Source organism: Nannospalax galili, unplaced genomic scaffold, assembly GCF_000622305.1.
Source record: "Nannospalax galili isolate Female #2095 unplaced genomic scaffold, S.galili_v1.0 scaffold2378, whole genome shotgun sequence".
Classification (NCBI taxonomy): Eukaryota; Metazoa; Chordata; class Mammalia; order Rodentia; family Spalacidae; genus Nannospalax; species Nannospalax galili.
This window is the reverse complement of record NW_008340540.1, coordinates 80,469-103,949: the sequence shown is the minus strand read 5'-3', so window position 1 is coordinate 103,949 and position 23,481 is coordinate 80,469. Positions and strand designations below refer to the sequence as shown.

The following is a 23,481-nucleotide window of genomic DNA, read 5'->3' as shown; positions in this document are numbered from 1 at the left end:
ATTCCCAGGACTAACTCTGTGGAAGGCTAGAACCAGTCCCCTCCCCACCCTGAAGGTTATCCTCAGACCTTTACATGCACATTGTGACACTGGTGTCCACAAACAAAATTTTTTAAAAATATTTTATTATTTTTCTTTTATGTGTATGAGTGTATTGCCTGCATGTATGTGAGTGCACCCGTGTCGTGCAATGCCACGGAAGTCAGAAGAGGGCTTCGGATTTCCCGGAACTGGAGTCAGGATAGTTCATAGCTGCCATGTGGGTGCTGGGAATCGAACTCGGGTCCTCTGCAAGAGCAGTCAGTGCTCTTAACCGCTGAGCCAACTCTCCAGCCCCAAAAATAAAATATTTTTTTAAAATTAAAGACCTCAGCTCTTCCTTCAGAAAGGAATTTGTATTTCAGGCTTTCTGTATATAAAGGTAAAGGATTTTTTTTTTTTTTTTTTTTTTTTTTTTTGAGACAGGTTCTCCCTGTTAGTCCTGGCTGACCTGGAACTCACTATGCACACTATGTAGACACAGGCTGGCCTTGATCTTACAAAGATCTGCCTGTACTTGGATTAAATGTGTGTATCACCATGCCCGACTATATAAAGGATTCTTGAAACAGAATTGAGTGTCCAGAAGTTAGGCAGTGTCCTAGTTTGTTCTTCATTGCTGTGACAAAACACTGACCACTACCAACTTGGGGAGGAAAGGGTTTATTTATCTTACATCTCCCGGGTCACAGTTCATCAGGGAGCCCAAGGTAGGAACTCAGGGCCGGAACCTGGAGGCAGGAACTGGAACACAGGCCATGGAGGAACACTGCTTACTTGCTTGCTCCCCTGGCCCCTGCTCAGCCTGCTTTCTTATGCAACACAGGCCCACCTGCCGAGGGGTGGTACCACCCACAGTGGGCTGGGCCCTCCCACATCACTCAACAATCAAGAAGATGCCCCTCAGACATGGCCAGAAGCCAGTCCAATAGAGACAATTCCCCAATTGAGGTGCCCTCAACCCAGGTGTGTCAAATTGACACTAAAGCTATCCAGTACAGGCAGTAACTTTACACTAAGCTGGAGATCTAGCTGGCCCAGTGACTCTGGGCTACTAGAAACCTCTAGACCAGGCAAAACCTCAGCTCCCTCCCTGCTCCAGCCCCCTGTTCCCGTCCAAATGGGTAATTGCGGCCACTGAACTTAATACATCTGTCATCCACTTCTACCCATTTTCGTTTTTATTTTTAATTATAGAATGCAGTGGTTTTAGTATATTTATAAGTTGTGCAGGCTTTGCCACTGTAGTTTTAGGGTATTTTGATCCCTGTGAAAACAGTAGTATGACCATCAGCAGTCATTCCTTAATTCTCCTTCTAGCCCTGGAGGTTTTCATCTATTTCTGTCTCTGAATTTACCCATTCTAGATATTTTATATCAAAGGAATCATGGTGTGTGCTTCTTTAATTTAACATAATGTTTTCTGGCTACACTAGGTAGCTGTACTTCATTCTTTTTTTTTTTAATGTTTTACTTTTATTATTTTTATTTAATGTGTCTGAGTGTATTGCCTGCATGTATATAAGTGCACCTGTGTCATGCAATGGCCATGGAGGTCCAAAGAGGGCATTGAATTCCCTAGAAATGGTGTTATGGATGGTTGTTACCTGCCATGCGGGACTCAAGACCCCCTGTGTTTACCATTTTGAGAAATTTCAAGTTTACCAAGTTTGGGAAATGGCTGCACCATCATAACTGTCAGCAGTGGATGGTGGTCCTAGTCTCTCCAGTGCTCTCCTGTGGTCATCACTTCATTGTCTGACCTTGTTCTCCAGATTCTCCTGCCTCTACCTCCCAGGGGCTGAGATTATAGGTGTGCCTCACCATACTTGGCCATAGAACTATGTTTTAAGAGTTTTTTATAGGATGGGGCCGGAGAGATGGCTCCAGTGGTCAAGAGTATTGTCTGATCTTGCAGAGGACCGAGGTTCGAGTCCACCCACATGCGACTAATACCTGTCCAGTTCCAGGGGACCCTGGTGTCCTCTTACCTCCTTGGGCATTGCAAGACACACAGGTGACTTACATACATGCAGGCAGTACACTCATACATGAAAAAATAAAATATAGGGGCTGGAGAGGTGGCTCAGCAGTTTAAGAACACTGTTCTTGCAGAAGACCGGGTTCAAATCCCAGCACCCACATGGCAGCTAACAACTGTCTGTAACTCCAGTTCCAGGGGATCTGACAGTCTCTTCTGTCCGTGGGGCCATTGCATGACACGGGAGCACATACAGGCAGGCAATATATGCATACACATAAAAAAATTAAAAATAAAATAATATATATATTTTAAATATTTTATTTTATTTTTTTTATGTTATATGTGTATTGCCTCCATGTAGGTAAGTGCACCTGTGTCATGCAGTGCCCATGGAGGACAGAAGAGGCTTTTGGATCCTCTTAACTAGAGTTATAGACAGTTGTTAGCTGCCATATGGGTGCTGGGATTTGAACCTAGGTCTTCTGCAAGAACAACCAGTATTCTTAACTGCTGAGCCATCTCTCCAGCCCCCCAAAAATAAAATACTTTTTTAAAATTAAAAACAGTTTTGGAGAGTTTTGTATGGTGATCACTCTTTTCGATCTTTAACACATATTTTAGTTCTTTCTTGTTTGTGATGTAAGAAAGAAACCCAGCTTCTCTCTCTGGCATATGATCATCATTTGTCCCCAGCACAGTTTGTCGAAATCTTTCTCCAGTGATTTTTCATGGCACTCATGATAGAAATCACCTGCCAGTCCATATCAGGGTTTATTTCTTGCATCTCTGTGCTATTTGATTGATCTGTGTCTGTGTCAGTACCACACTATCTGTAGTACTGTAGGTCTTTAGTATGTTTTGGGGGTTGGGAATGTGAGCCCTCCTACCTTGTGCTACTTTTTCAAGAACACTTTGTAAATTCCAGATTACCTGTACTTCAGTATGAAGTTTAGGATCAGCTTATTGAAATAGGGTTTTGCTGTGTAGCTCAAACTGGCCTGGAACTCATTGTGTCGCCCAGGTTAGCCTTGAAGTTTTGATCATCCTGCCTCTGCTGAGATTCTGGGTGTTTGCCCCCTAGCCTGGCTTCAGTGGTAGGATTTTGAGGAGGACTACATTGAGGTTATAGATCAACCTGGGAGGTTTAACAATCTTCCTTCTGTGACCTCTTATAAAGAGGATGTGTCTACTAGAAATCTGAAGATTTATGAAATTCCTAATCATACTTTAGACTTTACGCTCCATACTCAATGAAGATTTGGAGGGTTTTTTTGTCTCCCTCTAGCCCCAGCTGGCCTGCAACTCACTATGTAGACTAGGCTTGACTTGAACACTCAGAGATATGCCTGCCTCTGCCTCCCAAGTGCTGGGATTGAAGGTGTGCTCCACCTCGCCTGTCAAAAATTTGGGTTGTTTTGTACCTGCTAATGGTTTTTCCCTTGGGTCTGACAGCAGAGGCACTGGCCTGCTTGAGCGCGCAGGAAGCCGGCTGGGCTTTGCTTACTGCTTCCTTTCAATTGCTCTTGGGACTCAGGCCTTTTATCATATTTGAATTTATCATTTAGTGAAAATGGGCACATATACTCCTGCTTGCAACAAAGACAACACTAGCAACACTGAGACAGGCAGCCAAGCCCACTCTGCACAGTGGCTCAGGACAGGACTTTACCAGCTAGGGACAAGCTCCAAGTGGAAATGCTCCAAGAATGACCTGCCTTGTTTGCCATCACAATGTCCCCACCACACTCACTCAGTTCTCCTGTCTCTCCTCCAGCAAGACACATTGGATGCAGACATCCACATTGAGACAGAGAATCAGGGCATGTACAAGTACATGTCTTCCCAGCACCTCTTCAAGCTGCTAGACTGCCTGCAGGAGTCTCATTCATTCTCAAAGGCCTTCAATTCCAATTACGAGCAGCGTACTGTCCTTTGGCGAGCAGGTAAGGACACAGCAAACAGGCTTGGTGGCTATACTGGTCCCTATTTTGAAACATTGAAGCCTTTGGGAAATTTCTAGTTTTGGGTTTTTTAAATCTTTTTGAGACAGGCTCTCGCTATAGCCCTAGCTGGCCTAAAACTCATTATGAAGACCAGGTTGGCCTTAGTCTCACAGAGATCTGCCTGCCTCTGCCTCCCAAATGCTGGGATTAAAGGACTGTGCCACCACATCGAACTAGATTTCTGAACATTTTAAAACATAGCTAGAATAACCTCCTAGATACTTTTTTTTTCTTTTCTTTTCTTTGGTCTTTTTGAGACAGGGTCTCCCTGTAGCTCCAGATGGCCTGGAATTCACTATGTAGACCAGGCTGGCCTTGAACTCACAGAGATCTGCCTGCCTCGGCCTCCCAAGTGCTGGGACTAAAGACATGCACTATGAACCCGGCTTTCCTAGATACTTTTATGCCAGGTAACTGCCTGGCTCATGATAAATTCCATGAAATAAAAAGATGAAAGTTGAGACAGAGCATGGTGGTGCATGCCTTTAATTCCAGCACTCGGGAGGCAGAGGCAGGCGGACCTTTGTGAGTTCAAGGCCAGCCTGGTCTACGTAGTGAGTTCCAGGACAGCTGGGGCTACAGGCAGACCCTGTATCAAAAAAATTAAAAAAAAAAAAAAAGATGAAAGTAGAGAATTCAATCATTCTTTCAAGTCATGAAATTTGACATTAAATTACAAGTTAAATAAAGTACAGTGAAGAGTTTGGTGATCCTAAGAGACATAAAGCATTTGTGCATTTTGGGGGACTTAAAGTATTCCACTTATTCTTCCAAAAATAATTATGTACATGCTGGGATAAATATATGCCTGTTTTGTGTAATATTTTTATATTTCTCCATGGGTGTTGGTAAAAGTTTTATTCTGAATTTAGCAGAAACATGATGTGTAGGTAACTTTTGTTACCGTTACTGTAATACCCCCCCCCCAGTGCATTTTTTTTGGGTTTTGTTTTGTTTTATTGAAACAGGGTTTTGCTATTAGACTAACCTGGAACTGGCTAGGTAGCTCAGGCTGGTCACAAACTCATGGTAATCCTCCTGCCTCAGCTTCCTTAGTACTGGGATTATAGGTGTGCACCATCATGCCCAACTCCAAATGACGGTTTTAAACCACAATTGGAATGCCTACAGTAAGTCTTTGCTTATGAGAGTGGTTGCCATACCATATTGGTATACTTTAAAAACTGTTCTTGCCAGGTGTGGTGGTACACGCCTTTAATCCCAGCACTCAGGAGGCAGAGGCAGGCTGATCTCTGTTAGTTCAAGGCCAGCCTGGTCTACATAGTGAGTTCCAGGACAGCTGGGGCTACAGGGAGATCCTGTCTCAAAAAAGACCAAAAACAAACAAACAAATAAACAAAACTGTGTTCTTATGTGCTTTGGCACAAACATTCTGCAGTTAGAAAAATGCTAGAATTGTTAAGAGCTCTTGGGGTTGCGAGAAAGAAACTAATAATTTTACCAGCCACCAAGCAAGTCTAAGTGGAGGAAGCAGGGCATCCACACAGAGAGAAGACCTGGGGAGTCATGACCTCCACCGTTGGATCCACAGTCAAGCTGTGAAGGCTGTGAGATGTTTCCCTATCTCCTGACACAACCAGAAGATGGCTCCCACAGTATCTCAGCGTTATCCTGGCCAGCAGCATGCACTGCTGACATGATTGTCTCTTCTCTAGGCTTTAAGGGCAAGTCTAAACCCAATCTTCTCAAACAAGAAACCAGCAGCCTGGCCTGTTGCTTGAGGATCCTGTTTCGAATGTATGTCGATGAGAACCGCAAGGATTCCTGGCGTGAAATACAGCAGCGACTGTTAACGTGAGATTGGTTTCCCATTGACTTACATGTCACAGTTCTATGAATTGAAAAGCTAGGAGAAAAACACTGGCACCCCTGGACTGCTTTCTGTTCTGTTTGCCCCTCCCATTCCATGTTCCCATGTCCTGAAGAGAGCCAGCAGGGCTGCTCTGCTTCTCTCCTAAACCCTAACCCTCAGGCAGTGAAAAGTGCTCTGACCTCTGAATCCTCAGGCTGAGGGGAATCCTAACTGTGGCTGGTAACCAAAGGCATTGGGCAGGCAGTCCAAAGAGTTGCTGTCAACTCTGGCATCCTGCCATTCCTTCTTTCCCAGAAGAATGAGTCACAGAGATAACAGGATATACTTGCATCAGTCATACAGAAATGCACCAATGGGAAGGCATTGGCACACCAGTGAGAACATCCCAGACAAAACATACTTTCTGTTTCCTGGATGTCACCAGAAGGTTGTTGTCCAAGCCTTTTTTTTTCTCCCCTCTTCTTTTTTTTTTCCTTTGATGTATGGTGTGAATTTGGTCTGGCACAGGCTAAGTACACTCTGTAGCTCTGAGCTATACCCCAAGTTCCCTGAGTTTCCCTTTAGTCCTTTGAAATATATAAAGACAGTAACACACAGTACTGGCCACCATGAGGTAAGGCAGCAGTCTCCAGCACAGCTAGTGGTAATGTATACTGACAGCGATCATTTTGTGGCTCCTGACTATCAGATGGATAAATGAATAACAGTGTGTTCCTATCATGGAGTATCTGTAGCCATTTGGGGGGTTGGGTCTATAGTACAGCGGTAAAGCACTTGCCTAGCATATGTGACACCCTAGATTAATTTCCTAGCCCCCCTCCCTCCAAAAAAAAAGAACTAGGCTAAAACATTGTCATGTGTCCCTTAAAGTGATGAATTTTTTTCCTTCTTAAGTTTTTGTTATGGTTTTTTGCACTTACCAGTTGTCTTACGGTGAGAATACATAATTAACAAGTCGTTTGTTTTTTGAGAGTCTCATGTAGCCCAGGCTAGCTTCAAATTGACCGTGTAGCCAAGGATGACCTTGAACTCTTTTTTTTTTTTTTAATAAACTCCAGCAGAATAGAGTTTATTAGCAAAGGAACACATGACCTTGAACTCTTAAATCTGCCTCTACCTCCTAAATGCTGAGATTACAAGCGTCTGCCATCACACCTTGCATTAACAAATGTTAGCTGAGAGAAGAACTAAGAGAACACAGTGGTTCTTCCCCACCTTGCCTTGGAACAGAGTCTCCCTATGTAGCTCAGACTGGTCTTGAACTCATAATCTTCCTGCTTCATCCTCCCCAGGCCCAGCTCATTTCTTAAATCAAGCCCCAGAGAGAATTACCTGCACATTACCTACTGTCTCAACATCAAGGCCATAGCATAATATGTAAATTCTTCTTGTGCTGATTTACTACAAACACTGATTGAGCCCCACACCAACCATGTGCCAGGACCCAGCCAAATTATCATTTGAGAAACTTAGTTCATTCAGTGCCCCCTACAATCTCATTTTATAGCTGAAGAAACTAGGGCTCAGTGGTCTGCCCATGCTGGCTCAATAAACCTGCAGTGTAGAAGTCTGTAGGTCTCCACTGAATGTGGAGTGCCAGCCTACTGTCATGACATGCCTGCATCTTAATTCTAGTGTGTGCAGCGAAGCGCTTGGCTACTTCATTACAGTGAATTCTGAAAGCCATCGGGAAGCCTGGACAAGTCTCCTGTTGTTACTTCTAACCAAAACCCTCAAAATAAATGATGAAAAGGTACAAACAAGTAAACTCTGATGTTTCCTCTGGGCCATGGTTGGGCGGGTGTTAATACTCTGATTGAAGTGACGTCCAGTTTCTCCCAAGGACACTTCCATAGCGAGTGCCATTTGAGGCACATTGGAGACAGTTCATTACAAACAGTGGGTGTTTTCAGATAATAGGGATTTTTCTCAAGAACCCAGTTGAGGGGCTGGAGAGATGGCTCACTTGTTAAGAGCATTTCTTGTTCTTCCAGGGGATCCAATGCCCTGTTCTGGCCTCCACTGGCATTGCACACATGGAGGCAAAATACTCATATACATGAAATAAAAATACTAAAATAGATAGATAGATAGATAGATAGATAGATAGATAGATAGATAGATAGATAGATGGATTTTTTTTTCATGTGTATGAGTGTATTGCCTGCATGTATGTAAGTGTACCCATGTGTAATGCCTAAGAGGTCAGAAGAGGGCTTTGGGTTCCCCTGGAACTGGAGTTAAGGATGGTTTGTAGCCACCATGTGGGTGCTGGGAATTGAACCTGGGTCCTCTGCAAGAACAGTCAGTGCTCTTAACCGCTGAGCCATCTCTCCAGCCCAAAATATATATATTTTTTAAAAACCCCAGTTGAGAGGGACTGAAGTGTAAACCACGTGTGTGGCTGTTGGGGACAGTTACAGTGCTTGTCAGTGTGGGTAGGCAGGATTGATAACTGTGTGTTGCTGGTTTAGACTAGGAACAGCTTACAAAATAGAAAGGACTGTTGACTTTTGGTAGCAAGATTACTTCGACATAATTAGAATGGGGAGTTGCTTGTAGGAGTTTTTGTTTTGAGACCGGTGTTTCCTGTAGCCCAGGCTGACCTAGAACTTAGTGTATAGCTGAACTGATCATCCTGCCTCCAGCGCTTGAGTACTGAGATTGTTGGTATCCAGCTACCATAGGTTTTAACTGCAACAAGTTTCTAATGACAAGAAAAAGCAGCGATATTGTAGAAAATTTAGAGTTGCTGTACATGCATGGTGGCACACATATTTAGTCCCAGCACTCTGGAGGCAGAGGCAGCCAGATCTCTGAGTTCAAGGCCAGCTTGGTCTACATAGTGAATCGAGGCCAGCTGGGGCTACAGGGAGACCCTATCTCAAAAAAGACCAAAAAAGAAAAAAAGTTTTGGATTAAGCTGAATAGTTCTGAAAAAGTGGTACCAAAAAAGTTTCATGTCTAATTTTACTTTCTGCTTTTCCCTCACTGCAAGTTCAAAGCACATGCATCAATGTACTACCCCTACCTGTGTGAAATTATGCAGTTTGACCTGATCCCTGAGCTCCGAGCAGTTCTGCGCAAGTTTTTCCTGCGGATAGGAGTTGTCTACAAGATATGGATTCCAGAAGAGCCATCTCAAGAGCCAGTGGCACTGTCATTAACGTGGTAGCCCTGGCTCCCTCAGCCACTGCAACTCTGCAGAACACCCACCATGCCATCTCTAACTGGCATGTCTCATGAGGGGTCACATGCAGATGAGGAGCTGACCACCATCTTGGCTTTGGGAAGGGCCTGGGTAGCAGTGGCCTCTTCCCACCCCCAGATGAGGCTTACAGTGTCTCGTTACATGTTTCATACCGGTAACACAGTGGGTGAGGAATTGTTTTTTTCTCACATTCCATTTTCCTGACTGAGCTGTCAACTCTGTCCTTGCGAATGCCACCGTTTCCTAGTAGAGTTCTGTAACTGGTGGTAAATATTTTGTCAGAGGATGTCACTCTTCTTGAAAATAGTGAACATAGCTGTATAGGTCTGTGTTTATTAGAGAGTATGTTAATAAAATTTTCCTGTCATGGCTAACTGCCACCTAGTACGCTGGGTGTTTTGTTGTTTGAATGTGTTAGAGAAGCTTGAGTGCTTTTGTCAGTTACAGGTCAGCCATAGGTAGATTAGTTTGGGGGAAAGGTAGGTAAAAGGAAGGTCTTTTTTTATGTTCTGTTTTGTTAACGTCTGAGTGATTTTTTTTAAAGTATTTTACAAAGAGATGTTATTGAAGATTTGATTGAAGGAAGAGTTTAGTAGAGTTTTTAAAGCATTTGCAATGTTTGTAAAAAATGTAGAGCTTCATGGCTGTCCCTGTGTTAGTAACTTGGGGAAAAAAGTCAATAGGAAAAAGTCAACAATTTAATGAAGGTGGTTAGCCTTCTTTGAAGTATTTGTGGATGAGTATTCGATTAAAGTTTCCAGAATGCATTGTGCATCCCACACTCTGAAGTCAAGAAATGAAGTAGTCATGAAAAGGAAGTGATGCTTTACCCAGAGTTCACTTACCTTTGAGTAAACCTTTTTATTTTTACCTCAGAAGAGTGAGTATGCACGCATCCAGCATCACTGCTTTGCACAGTCCCAGTTAAAGGGACCCTCAGAGAGAGGGACGGTAAGAGTGTGAGAAAGTCGCTCCATTCAGCCCTGTGTCATGAAGACATTGAGAGCCACTGTGGGGCCAGCACAGGCAAGCTGTGGCAACAGCAAGGTGGCAGGTGCCTAGCACGTGTTATCCTGAGCCCAGGAGGTAATTAGATTCGAGGGTCCTTTTGTTGGTAATGGCGTCGTGGCTGAACTTCAGGAGAACAAATTCCAAGTGCGCCCAAAGCCCGCAGCAGTAGATCTAGAATTAATTTATTCTGAGTCCAGAGAAAGCAAACATTCAGCATTCTCCCCTCACCCTGCTCACCTAGAGCAGTGCAGCACTAAGTCTTGTCATGGAGAGCGTTGAGACTTCATGCTGCCTGCATCAAGTCTGAATCGGGTTGTAGTGATGTCCACTCTGGTGCCTTAGAAGTTAGTTATTTGTTGGCAATGTGTCTGTAAAATCAGATATTGTTTTCTTTCTAGAAGATTCCTGGTGCTTTTGCTTACTGAGACTTCTTGTTTTCTCTTCTGTTTTTAATAGCCTTATGACTTGTTTAGTTTGGCTCGCAGGACTTCATGGTTTTTTTTTTTTTCTTTTCCAAAAAGTATTTTAATTTCTCTACCAAAGAAAAACAGCAGATTTAGGTTGTTATCAGCCGAGAGCTGTATAACTTGCAGGGAGGGATTGTAGGCGAATACTTGACTGGGAATGGAAAGAGTGAGCACGTTTGACTGACATGTCCTGGAATCTGTTGTATCTTTATACTGTCTGTGAACCTGTATTTGGGAGACACCCCCTGGTGTGGCTGTCCAGTACAAGCGCAACCATCAGCGGTCTTCACAGTATTTCCCCATACCAAGCGGGGAGCATGCACCCACGTTCAGTGAGCACATCGTGCGTAAGTTACATCCCTGGTTGGTGGCTTTCCCTGTCGTAGGGCATTGTTTGTCTATACTTTCCCAGCATTCCCCTGCCTTCTCTTTTGTCCCTTACAGGGTAGGAAATATCAGTGTATTTTATTACTTACTGAGATATTCACACTAGAATTTCTTTATAATTTTGTCATGTAAAAGATTGACTTTTCTGAATGAGACATTTTAATCGCACAGCAGTGGACCTTTTAAAAGCTGGATGTAAAGCCATTCAGGGTAAATTTTCTTGTCAGTGGACAGTGGCTTCCCTGACCTCCAGTAATAAGCCATGCAGTATAAATTCTTGTGAACAAATCTGTTTTCTCATGGCCAATGTGGCTTGAACTGCTCAGACAGTGGTGCAAAGTGCGAGGCAGAGGTGCAGCTTCAGGGAGGAGGGTGGAGCATCTTCCCAGGCCTTATTTCTTTATCAAAATGCTTTAAGTGTTGATTCTACATGCTGGGTCTTCAAGTTTCTGTTATTGTCTGCATTGTCTGTTAAGGAAATCACCAGCTCTGGCATCTTGACAACAAACAGCGGCTGGGCATTTTGCTTTCTAACATGCACTTTAGTCAGATACACTTTTTCCTTGTTCTCATCACGTACAACCAAAGAACGTGTGAAAGCTGTGCAGTAATGTCTGGAGAGACACTTTCCTTCGACAGGTGACTTTTCTACAAAATGCAGAAAAACTATGAAGACAAAAATCTAAACATTTTTTGTTGTTTCATGATTATGGCTATCCATTTAGTCATCCTTATAGCTATGAAAAGAACCCGCTGACCAATGTGACCACCCAACTCAGGTGTTTATTGTTAGCGTGCGAATGGATATTCGTTTCAGTGGATGCTGGATCCTTCTGAATTGTTTCACTGTGTTGAGGTGGACGTAGCTTGAACTCACATGAAACCTGGAGTTTTGCTACCAGCAGCTTTGCAGTTTGAGAAATGAAGAAACCAAAGCTGAATATTTTAAAGAATGAATCTATCTGGAAATCCTTGCTCTCAAAAAATGACACTCTGAAAGGTGTGGTTTTTCTCAGTGTTCTAATTTTTAAAAAATTTTATCTGCATATTTGCATCAAATATTTCTTTATGTGCAAAATTGTCTTACCTCTTAAATGCCTAAAAGTTAGTTACTAGCTACTTTGATTTAATCTACACAATGATTAAGTGCATTTAATATTGGTAATTTAATGAAAAGCATTCCTTGCCCAATGGATGTAAACATTTTTGAAAGAATAAAGCAGAATTATATAATATGAAATGCTATGTAAAGTTTTCTATGTAAAAATATTATGTATAATACTGATAAAATACCCCATGCTTTGATCAGGTGGAAAACAATAAAATTTTAAAAAGTAAAGCAGCTTCCAATGGAATAATTATATGTATCAAGCCATGGGTTTGGGGTGGGCTTGAGTTTGTTGTGGCAGGTACAGACTTTCTGGGGCTGGAGAGATGGCTCAGTGGTTAAGAGCACTGGCTGCTCTTGCAGAGGACCCAGCTTCGAATCCTAGCACCCACATGGTGACTAACAACCATCCATAACTCCAGTTTCAGGGGATCTGATGCCCTCTTCTGACCTACACGGGCATTGAATGACACGAGTGCACTTGCATACATGCATGCAGTACACACATACACATAAAAGTAAAGCCCCCCAAATTTTTTTTTAAAAAGTGTTTCCAGCTGGTGGTACAATTTGGCTTCTCAACAGGGGAGATGGCTCAGTGGTAAGAAGCATTGTCCTGCAGTCCCGGTAACCCACGTAAGGGAGGTGGGAGAAGAATGGACTCTGCAAAGTTGGCCTCTGACCTTCACACATATGCCCCACTCCACACAAAAAAATTTAAAATTACAAAAAAATGAGCTGGGCATGGTGGCACATACCTTTAATCTCAGGGTTTGGAAGGCAGAGGCAGGAGAATCTCTGAGATGGAGGCCAGCCTGGTGTACATAGTTCTAAGCTAGCTGGTGCTACAGGGAGACCCTGCCTCAGAAAAAAAGAAAGCAAGAGATATGCACAACAGCAGTCAAGGTCAAGGTGTGGCCTGCCTATCATTGACTCTCATCCCTATTCTCTGTTCCACTCCCTTGCAGAATGACCTGACAAATTATAAATTTCCTTCAGGGAGAAAAGTTTCCCCTCTGGTTGGCCCAGGCTTTAGTAAAATTTTTTATTTCTCAGCACGAGATTCCTGGGGAAATTCTACTTTCTTGGGGTCCATTGCTTCAGTAGTCAGTAGTCAATGGAGGGACACAAGGATCTAGCACAGCCTCATTCTTGGCATGCTGGTTCACAGGTAATCTCAGCAGCTATGCACTTAAGAGCATCTGTGATGCCCAGAAGACTGCATTCCACACCACCACCCCTTCCTCCAGCTTTTACATTCTGCCCTCTCTTCTACAATGGTCCCTGAGCCTAGGAGTGAGTGATAGAGATGGCCCTGTTCATGGCTGAGCATTGAACTTGTTCTCATCACGCTGACCAGTTAGGAATCTGCAGTTACCAACTGCAAAAAGAAGCTTCTCTGACTGAAGCTGACAGCAGCACCCATCTGTGGGAGAAACAAATCACTGCCATTTAGCAGAACAGTGGCTGTCGCTTCCCCACTGGGGCCTGTGACCTTCCAGCCATGGGCTTTTTATTTTTCTGGTCTTTTTGAGACAGGGTCCCTGTAACCCCAGCTACCCTGGAACTTGCTATATAGACAAGGCTGGCCTCAAACACAGAGATCCACCTGCCTCTGCCTCCCAAATACTGGGATTAAAGGTGTGCACCGCCACGCCCGGCTTTATTTTTATTTTATTTTTTAACGTGTATCTGCTTTGCATGTATGTAAGAACACCGATGTTGTGTAATGACCACAGAGGCCATAAGAGGGCGTCACATCCCCTGGAACTGGAGTTGCTAGGAACTGAACCAGGGTCTTCTGCAAGAACAGCCAGTGCTCTTAACCACTGAGCTGTCTCTCCATCCCCCAGCCATGAACTTTTGACCAAATTTTCTGTACTAGATGTGAATTCTATGCTGTGGAGTGGGCCTCAGTTTCAATCAGAAAGCAGTTTGTTAGGCCCTATCAGACTTGTTAATATTGCACCACCAGGCACCTCTTGTGTCAGTAGTATAGTAGTATAGTATGTTTACTTGTTTGAGACAGGATCTCATGTAGTTCAAGCTGGCCTTGAACTCCTGATCCACTACTTTACCACCATGCCTGCTTTTATTGTTTTGGGATAGGGTCTTTGCATTGTAACTCCGGCTGGCCTGTATTTCTCTATGTAGCCCAGATAGGTATTAAACTTGTCAGTTTTCCTGCCTTAGCCTTTAGAGTGCTGAGGCACAGGTGTGAGCCACCAGTCTTTGCCTTCACCAGCCCCTTTGTTTTTTATGAGTATTTTGCCTGCAAATATGTAAGTGTATCATATGTTTTTTTCTGGTCTTTTTAAGACAGGGTCTCCCTGTAGCCCCAGCTAGCCTGGAACTTGCTGTGTAAACAGGCTGGTGTCAAACTCACAGCAATCCACCTGCCTCTGCATCCTGAGTGCTGGGATTAAATGCACTCTCCACCACGCCCAGCTTTCCCAATCTTTCTTTTAAGACAGGATCTCTCATACACCCCAGTCTGGCCTTAAACTTACTATGTAGCCAAGAATGACCTTGAATTTCTGATCTTTCTGCCTCCACCTACCCACTGTTGGAGTTACCATGCTTGATTTTTATGCAGTGCCGGAGGGATCAAACCCAGGGCTTCATGCATACTATGCAAGCACTCTACCAGTGAGCTTTAACAGCCACAAAGATGGACTTGTCAATGTATTAGGGTTCTCTGGAGGAACAGAACTGACAATATTTATCAACTAGGCCAGATGTAGTGGCGCACGGCTTTAGTCCCAGCACTTGGAAGGTAGAGGCAGGCAGATCTCTGAGTTTAAAGCCAGCCTGGTCTACATATTGAGTTCTAGGTCAGCTGGGACTACAGGGAGATCCTGTTTTAAAAGAACTCATGCTAACTTAGGCATCCTATCTTTAAGCTGTGTAAACAATGTGCTGTTGGGTCAAGGTGGAGTGGACAATTCCAGGTGGTGAAGGCATCTCTGGTGACTGCAATGCAACCTGAATGCAGGGAACAAGCCAGTCATTGGATCTAGAAAAGCATTCCAGGCAGAGGGAGGAGCAAATGCCAGTGCTGTTAAGTGGGGCAAGCTTGGAGCTGGAAGAACAGTCAGAAGGTGGGCAGCTGAGCTGGCAGCTGAGGCCTGTCTCATGTAGCCAGGGTCTTCGCTGACGCCATTTCACTAAGACCTGAGAACTTGCCAGGCTCATGGTAACACAGCTATTTCCTGTTTTTTGTTTTCATTAAAAATTTTTTTTATGTGTATGGGTGTTTTGCCTGCATGTATTTAAATACAGTAGTGTCATGCAATGCCAGTAGACTGGAGGCCAGAAGAGGAGTTACAGATGATTATTAGCTGCCATGTGGGTGCTGGGAACAGAACCCAGGTCCTCTGCAAGAGCAGCAAGTGCCCTTAACCTCTGAGCCAGAGCCATCTCTCCAGCACCTCTTCTCATGTTTTTTATTTTTTTAGCAGGGGAAGTCCACTGGTGTTTTTGAAAGCTCCATTTTCTCTTGTTCAGGGGGCCTTCCCTGATCATTCACTTACTTTCCAAGTCACCACCTGTTACATCATCAGCAAGAAAAATTTTTGAGAGGATTTCTCTGCATAGCCCTTGCTGGCTTCAAAGTCACTATGTAAACCAATTTGGCCTTCAATTTATGATGCTCCTCCTTCCTCTGCCTCCCGAGTGCTGAGATTATAGGCATGTGCTACCATATCTAGCTTTTGAAATCCTTTTAGGTTTCTGAAGTTGTGTGATGGTGGTGATGATGGTGGTGGTGGTGGTGGTTGGTGGTGGCGGTTGGTGGTGGTGGTGTGTGTGTTGGTCAGTGACTGGCATGGAGTGTCTGTAAGAAGACAAGGGTGTCTTCAATTGCTCTCCACTTTTGTTTTTGGAAGCAGGAGTTCTCCTTGAACTCGGACCTCACAGAATGAATAGCTAGACTGGCTGGCCAGCAAACCCCAAGGATGATGATCCTCTAGCCTCTGCCTCCCCAGCGCTGGGATTACAGTCGGGCGGCCCAGAATGGCTTTTACATGGGTGCTGGGTGATCCGAACATAATAGGTCTTCACGCTTGCGTGGCTATCATTTTAGGAATTGAGGTAGCGCCCTGCTTGAAATCCTTCATCACTGGCTGATTCCGGTCCTCTTAGAATAGATGCTCCATGAGGGGATGGAGTTTCCTTTCTCTGATATACGGACAGTCGGTCCAACAGTCCCGAGGGGAGACACGCAGCAAGTCACTGCCTCAGCCTAAAAACCCGAGCCAGTGCCCTGAGCCAAAGGGCAGCGTCAATTCTGACGCCACCTCCGAGCTGCGTGGTTCCGATTAGTCCTCTCAGTCTGGGTGGGGCCAAGGCATTCATAGCCCCGCCCCGCGCCGCGGCCTCGCTCGCGCATGCGCTGTGGCCGCCGCCTCACGGCCGCGCCATTTTGCAGGGGTTTGAATGTGAGGCGGAGCAGCGTTTGGAGTGGGTAGTGCCGGCTGCAGCCCGCGCCTGGAATTCCCTCCTCCGTCTCCGTATCCCCACGAGGTGAGGCGCGCGGCTAACCGGGTGACTGTTGGGGCCGGGCGGAGGGAGGGGACGAGGCGCTCTCGGCTCTTCCGAGCGCTGGGCAGCAGAGTCCGGGCCTTCGCCTGAGGCCGCGCCCGGGACGCGCTTTCCCGCTCGCCGCCTCGTCGCTGCCTCAGGCCCTAGGTGGGCTGGGCGGCTCAGAGGTCTGTGTAGGGCGAGAGGCAGCTAGAGGCTCGGCCTAGCGCTAGCCGCCCCAGGTCCCGCCCCTTCCCTCCCAGCGCCGCGCTAATTGGCCGCGCCGCCTAGGAGGCGGCTGCTGATTGGTGGCGCCCGCGCGTCCGTTCTCTGCGCGCCGGCCCCATAGCGTGAGTGGTGTGCGGCGAGGCCTGGCCTAGCCTGGCCGGCGGATCCTGGGTGCTGGTGGCCCCGCTCTGGCTTCCCTGGTCTTCTGCCTCCAGCGCGGTGGACTTGGGCCTCGGGACACAAACGCACATTCAGATGGGGTTTCCCCCTTCTTGGGGCGCACGGGCTTTGGAGTTGCATGGTTTGGCTCGTTGCACAGTCTTTCCCTAGGAATGTCATTCAGGGCGGGTCATCGCCTCTCCGCGAAACTTTGCCTTTTAAATGTGCTCGGGATAGAACCCAGATCCTTACCGTGACCTCAGACTTGCATTTCCCTACTTGCGAAATGATGGTAGTACCTCAGTCTGCCTCGTTGCCTTGCTCTGCGACCTGCCGACTTGTTCGCTTGGGGCGCCTGGGTTGACTGTCGCCCACCTTAGCTACCGTAGCCTTGCCGGCCTGACCTAAGTATTCCAAACCCGTTCCTGCCTTAGATCCTTTGCTCCTCCTGCCTTTCTGTGTCCTTGGAAGCAGCCAGCTTCAGACCTGGCTCTCTGTCCTTCAAGTTCCTCTGCCCACGGTCTCGACGTTTACTGTCTATGTAATTGCTTGCTGTTTGTTTCTTGTCTTTATCAACTGCTAGGATCTAGGCTTTTCGAGGACAAGGATTTACCTTTCTTGTTTATTTATTGCTGTATTTTATTGCTATGTCTCACATGTGCCACACGTGGGGTGCACTAGTGTTACCTTTTCATGGAGATGTCAAGGGGGTCTCCTCTTTACTCTTGGATTCCACCAATGTTCTTTTTGTCTTCAGCTCCCATGGCCCATGGGGGGACCTTTCTTGACTGTCTCTAAATCTTCAGGAGGAATAACTCTTGAGGTTCTTACATGTACCTAAGTCTCTCCACTGACCCGTGTCTTTGATTGATTGAGACAAGATCTCATGAAGCTCAGGCTAGCCTCAACTCTAATCCAGGCTGGCCTCAAATTCTCCCATTTTTTTCTACAAGTGTGGGCTACCACACCCAATGCTTTCTTTTCATCAGTACAAATAACTTTTTTCTGGATCTTAGCTGCTTTGATTTCTTCTAGTTGAGGACTGGGATTTGGGGAAATCACTTCCTACACAGGAATAGGTGGGTGGGTGAGTAGTGCTCTACTTGTGGAATTGATTTGTTACAACTTCATGACATCTACTTAATCTCTGGGAATACAGTGAAGAAACAAAAAATACACCCCCCCCCTTGGGGAGCCTGTATTCTAGTGGAGGGGCACTAATGACATGACAGAATGGTGTGACAGATGGAGATGGTTTCTCTGAAAGTGACATTTGAGCAGGACTGTCCAGGAAAAACCAGGGAGACAGAACGAACATTCCAGGTAGAGGGAATAGAGACTGCAATTTTTTTCTCTTTTTGAGACAAGGTCTCCTGGTATCCCCAGCCGGCCTTGAACTCACTACATAGACCAGGCTGGCCTCAATCTCACAGAGCCACCTGTCTCTGCCTCCTGAGCGCTGAGATTAAAGGCGTACAACCACCATGCCCATCTTTTTTTCTTTTTTTTTTTTTTTCTTTTTCTTTTTTTGAGACAGTCTCCCTGTAGCCCAACTGGCCCAGAACTTGCTTTGTAGACCATGCTGGCCTTGAACTCAACAGAGAATCACCTGCCTCTGCCTCCTGAGTGCTGGGACTAAAGGCGTGTACCACCTCTCCCAGCTTTATTATTATTATTTTTTAATGTGTATTTGTGTCTGTCTTTGTGAATGAATGCCCTATGTGTAGGGGTGCCAGTGGAGGCCACAAGGTGGTGTTGGAGCCCTTAGAACTGAAATTGCAGGTGGTTGTGAGCTGCCCATTATGAGTGCTGAGAACCAGGCTTAGGTCCTCTGCAGAGAAGCAAGTGCTCTTAACCACTGAGCCATCTCAAGCCCCAGCTCCTGGATTTTTAATACAAGTAATTGTGAGCAATCTAAGAAATTTTAGTTGAATAGCATGCAAGTAGCCTGGAGAGATGGCTCAGTGGTTAAGAGTACTGGCTGCTCTCGCAAAGGACCCAGTTTTAATTCCCAGCACCCACCCACATGGCAGCTAACAGCCATCTGTAACTCCAGTTCCAGGGGATCCAATGCCCTCTTCTGGCCTCTGGGCTTTGCACAACACAGGTGCACTTACATACATATAGGCAGAACACTCCCACATAAAATAAAAATAAATGAGAATGAAAAACATGCAAGTGATGGAGAAATATAATTAACATAGGGAAATGCAGTTTTACTGAGGAGTGCACTTAAATCCAACTAAATAAGTCTCAGTGATCTCTATCAATACATGCCCTTGCCTTGCATGAATTCCCAAAGGTAGAATACATTTGTGCGTGGCAAAGAAAGACCAGGCCCACTGCAGATAACTGATGTAAACGATTTTCCTTGGCAGCAACAGATTCTCATTATTTTGTAACATATGCATTTTTTCGTACCCAGAATGTATAGTTAAATGAATTGACTAAATCACCACTTTCCAAAATGTGTTCCACAGAAAAGGGATTCTGTGGCCTGATAGTGGGAAAAACTCTGGATTAAAGTAAACTGATAGCTTTGAAATCTTGAAGCACACCCCCCCCCCTTTTTTTTTTTTTTTTTTTTGGTATTTTTGAGACAAGGTCTCCCTGTATCCCCAGCTAGCTTGGAACTCGCTCTGTAGACCAGGCTGGCCTTCTAAACTAACAGAGATCCGCCTGCCTCTGCCTCCCGAGTGCTGGAATTAAAGGAGAGCGCCACCACACCTGGCCTGAATTCTTGAAGCCTTCAAGATGCTGTATATTGTGAATCTCCAAAGGGATGAAGGGTGTGATCTGTAGCATTCCAAACTTTTGATACAAAAATGGCAGTGAAGGTATTGTTGCATCAGTAAATTGTGTTAAGTAGGACTTGATACTCCCCTGTAGCATGTACTCTCTGGTTAGGTGTGAAAAGACAGGTGGTAGGATCTATTATTGAACTCAGTCTGTTAACTTTCCTTGTGATAAAACCCTTTTCTAACCAAGGGAAAGGACTGCAGTAAGGAGAATTGGGATAATTTAAAGAAGAGATAAGTTCTTAGAAAGTCCTGGTTTCTGACTGCTGAGAGGGAGCAAGCAGATGCCAGGGGTTAGAGAGCGTTGTGTGTAAAGATGAAAGTTTAGCTGGCTGTGGTAGTTTATGGCTTTAATCCCAGCATTTAGGCTAAGCAGGAGGATTGTTGCAAGTTGAAGGCCAGCCTGGGCTACAGCATGAGACTTTGTCAAAACAAAACATAGCTGAAAGTTTTAGGGTTTTTTTTTTTTTTTTTTTTTTTTTTTTTTTTTTTTGAACGGGGTTTTTTTTCAGCTGGCCTGGAACTTGCTATGTAGACCAGGCTGACCTTGAACTCACAGACACCTTTCTGCCCTTTCTGCCTCTGTCACCCAAATGCTGGGATCAAAGGTATGGGCCACCACATCCTGTGCACCACCATGTTTTTGACTTCAACCTTTCTATTGTGTTCTCCAGTCCTGCCCTGCCTTGTGCGTTTAGAGACTGCCTTGGGAATAGACAAAGGGTAGAGTTGTGAAAGTCAGTCAGACTTGAAAGTGACCTGTCTTTATTAACCATGTGTGTCTTGGAAGCAAGTAACTTAGCCACTGAGTTACATATAAGACTTTTGTTTGTAATAACTGACGTAGTGTATAAATCATCTAGCTCTGTGTGTCTGGTTCCTATATATGACTTCATCCTTTTAAAAATGGTGTCTGTTTTGGGGGGCTAGTGAGATGGCTCAGCAGTTAAGAGCTCTGACTACTATGCAGAGGACCCAGGTTCGATTCCCAGCACCCACATGGCAGTTAAACTGTAACTCCAGTTCCAGGGGATTGAACACCCTCTTCTGACATCTAGACTTTGATGTGATATAGGTGCACTTACATACATGCAAGCAATACCCTTATACTCAAAAATTTAAAATAATAAAGTTTTTAAAAAATGGTATCTGAACAGTTCTCCCCAGCTCCATTCTGTAAACCTTTACCAGCTCAAAGTTCCGCACTCTGCTTTCTTTAAAATTTTAGTGGCTTCTTATTTGTACACTTAAGTTCTAGAACAGTTCAGCCAGTTCTGAGGAAACGATAATCTAATGTCAGTTTCCTGGTCCACTCTTTCCCACATCATATCTCCGTCTCTTTGCTGTTTTCATGTGAGCTGGGTCCCCATTCTTCATTGACTCAGAATTTGGTCCTAAGAAATCCTGGGTGGCCTCCAGTTGCAGTAGCTTTTATCTTTGCCTCCAGGTGGTTGGGTCGGGTGCATTTGTCATTTCTATTCCAGAGGACAAAAGTTCTTCTGAGTTCAGATTTTTGTTGTTGTTTTGGGCTTTTTTTTTTTTTTTTTTTTGAGGACAGGGTCTCCCTGTAGCCCTAGCTGTCCTGTGACTCACTAAGTTAGACCAGGCTGGCCTCACAGAGATCTCCTGCCTCTGCCTCCCAAGTGCTGGGATCAAAGGCATGCATCACTGTGTCCAGCTCAAAAAATTTTTTTAAACCTCCTGTAGATTACACCACATACCTGAGGTAGCACTTTGCAAGCAGGCATTTTCTTTTTTAACTATTCATTTATTTATTGCGGGGGGGGCGGGGCGGGGTGCTGCAATGCTTGTGTAGAAGGTAGAGGGCAACTTGTGGGGGAGACTTCCTCTTTGAACATTTGGGTTCCAGGGATCAAACTCAGGCTTTGTGGCAAGTGCCCCAGTAAGCTATCTTGCCTGCCTCCGATACATAATTTCTTTAGGGAAACAAATATGTACACTAAATTATATTTAAAAACAACTTATAGCCTCAGGCAGTTCTGACCAAATTTAGAAAAAAAAATTTCATGATTTATTTTGAGACATGGTCTCAATATGCATCTTGCCTGGCCGAGCACTCAGTATGTAGACCAGAGCTAGCCTGGAATTCAGAGATTCTCCTGCCTCTGCCTCCCATGTTTCTGGGATTAAAGGGTGTGCCACCATGCCCAGGTTAAATTATTTTTATTATTACATTTATTTATTTGTGTATGTGTGTGGACACACATGTTCCATGATGCAGTCTGTGGCGATCAGAGGACAACTTGAGTTGGTTTGCCTTCCACCTTGAGTCCTAGTAATGGAACTTAGGTCAGTGGGTGCTTCTACCCTCCAAGCCATCTCACCAGCCCTGAGGTCAGAGTTTGTTGCCAAATGAGTTTGCTGTATGCTTATAAGGAAAAAAGCCTTTTCAGTTTTTACATTTTTGTGGATTCCTAGGCCGTAGAAAGGGATTGCAAGTCTGTACTTGGCATTTCAGTTTGTGTCTTGTCTCCCAGCTGTTCTGGAGATTGAATCAGGAGGCAAGTTCAAAATCTTCCTTGACAGTTTATTGAGACCCTGTCTCAGAGTAAAAAATAAAAAAATATTGGGAGCTAGGGACGTGACTCGTTTGGTCTAGTGCCCAGGTAGACCTAAAACTCTTAAGATCCAGATAGTCCTGCCTCAGCTTTCTGAGTGCTAGAATTATAGGTATGCTCTGCCACATCCTGAGGTTTTAGTTTTGTTTAAGCTTTAAAAAAATGATTTGGGGCTGGAGAGATGGCTCAGTGGTTGAGAACACTTGACTGTTCTTGCAGAAGACCCGGGTTCGAATCCCAACACCCACATGGCAGCTAACAACTGTTCGTAACTCCAGTTCCAGGGGCTCTGACGGTCTCTTCTGTCCTCCTCGGTTTTGCACAGCAGGGGTGCACTTACCTACATGTAGGCATAACACTCATACACAAAAATTTTTTTAAAATTGGGGTTGGGGATTTAGCTCAGTGGTAGAGTGCTTGCCTAGCAAGCGCAAGGCCCTGGGTTCAGTCCTCAGCTCCGAAAAAGAAGAAAAAAAATTTTTTTTAAATTAAAAACATAATAAATTTTTTTTATGAAAATGGTTTTCAGGTAGTTATGATGGCACATGCCTTTAATCCCAGCACCAGGAGGCAGAGCCAAGCAGATCTCTGAGATTGAGGCCAGCCTGGTTTAAATAGCAAGTTACAGGTCAGCTGGGAGACTCTGTCTCAAAAAAAAAAAAAAACAAAAAAATGTAACTCACTTTTAATAGCATTATTTTTTATGAACCAGACAAAAACAGACCACAAACCAGGTTAGCTGTCCCTTGGAATGTGTCATTTTCTTTTTTTTCCTTTTTTTTTAAAATAGGGTCTCCTTCTGCCTTCCCTAGTACTGGGATTTAAGATGTGGGCTACCATGCCTGACTTCCTCCTTTTTTTTTTAACTGTCTTTTTATTTTCCCTAGTATTTTAAAGCACATAAATTTATTGGTTACTTTGTTTTTCCTGTGCCCATCTTTGTTGTTTGTTTGACAGGGTCTCCCTAGTCCCTGCCTGCCTAGAAGTCACTGTGTAGTCCAAGCTGGTCAGAAATTCACCTGCCTGTGTCTCCTGAGGACTGGGATTAAAGGTGTGTGCCATCACATGGGGCATTCATTTTATGCCTGTCTTTTTGAAGTTATAGATGTTTGTATTTGCCCTTTTGTTGGTTGTTTCTTTTGTTTTTCTTAT

At 44.7% G+C, this 23,481-nt stretch overlaps 2 protein-coding genes across 3 annotated transcripts in view; both read left to right on the top strand.

The window, feature by feature from the left end:
- Arfgef2 (ADP ribosylation factor guanine nucleotide exchange factor 2) overlaps positions 1–12,275 on the top strand; it is a gene marked incomplete at its 5' end in the record, with an annotated part of 87,856 nt that extends 75,581 nt beyond the window's left edge. The window contains 4 exon segments of the mRNA XM_008835575.3: positions 3,798–3,966; positions 5,703–5,841; positions 7,496–7,613; positions 8,859–12,275. Coding sequence (XP_008833797.2) covers positions 3,798–3,966; positions 5,703–5,841; positions 7,496–7,613; positions 8,859–9,035 — 603 coding nt within the window.
- A 4,141-nt stretch (positions 12,276–16,416) lies between these two features.
- Positions 16,417–23,481, top strand: part of Cse1l (chromosome segregation 1 like) — a 44,210-nt gene continuing 37,145 nt past the window's right edge. Inside the window, exons 1-2 of one of the 2 annotated variants that reach the window (XM_029564727.1) lie at positions 16,423–16,568; positions 23,287–23,380. The gene's annotated coding sequence lies outside the window, so the exon portion shown is untranslated. Of the gene's footprint in view, positions 16,569–23,286; positions 23,381–23,481 lie in introns of both variants that reach the window. The other variant, XM_008835573.3, reaches the window with a different exon arrangement.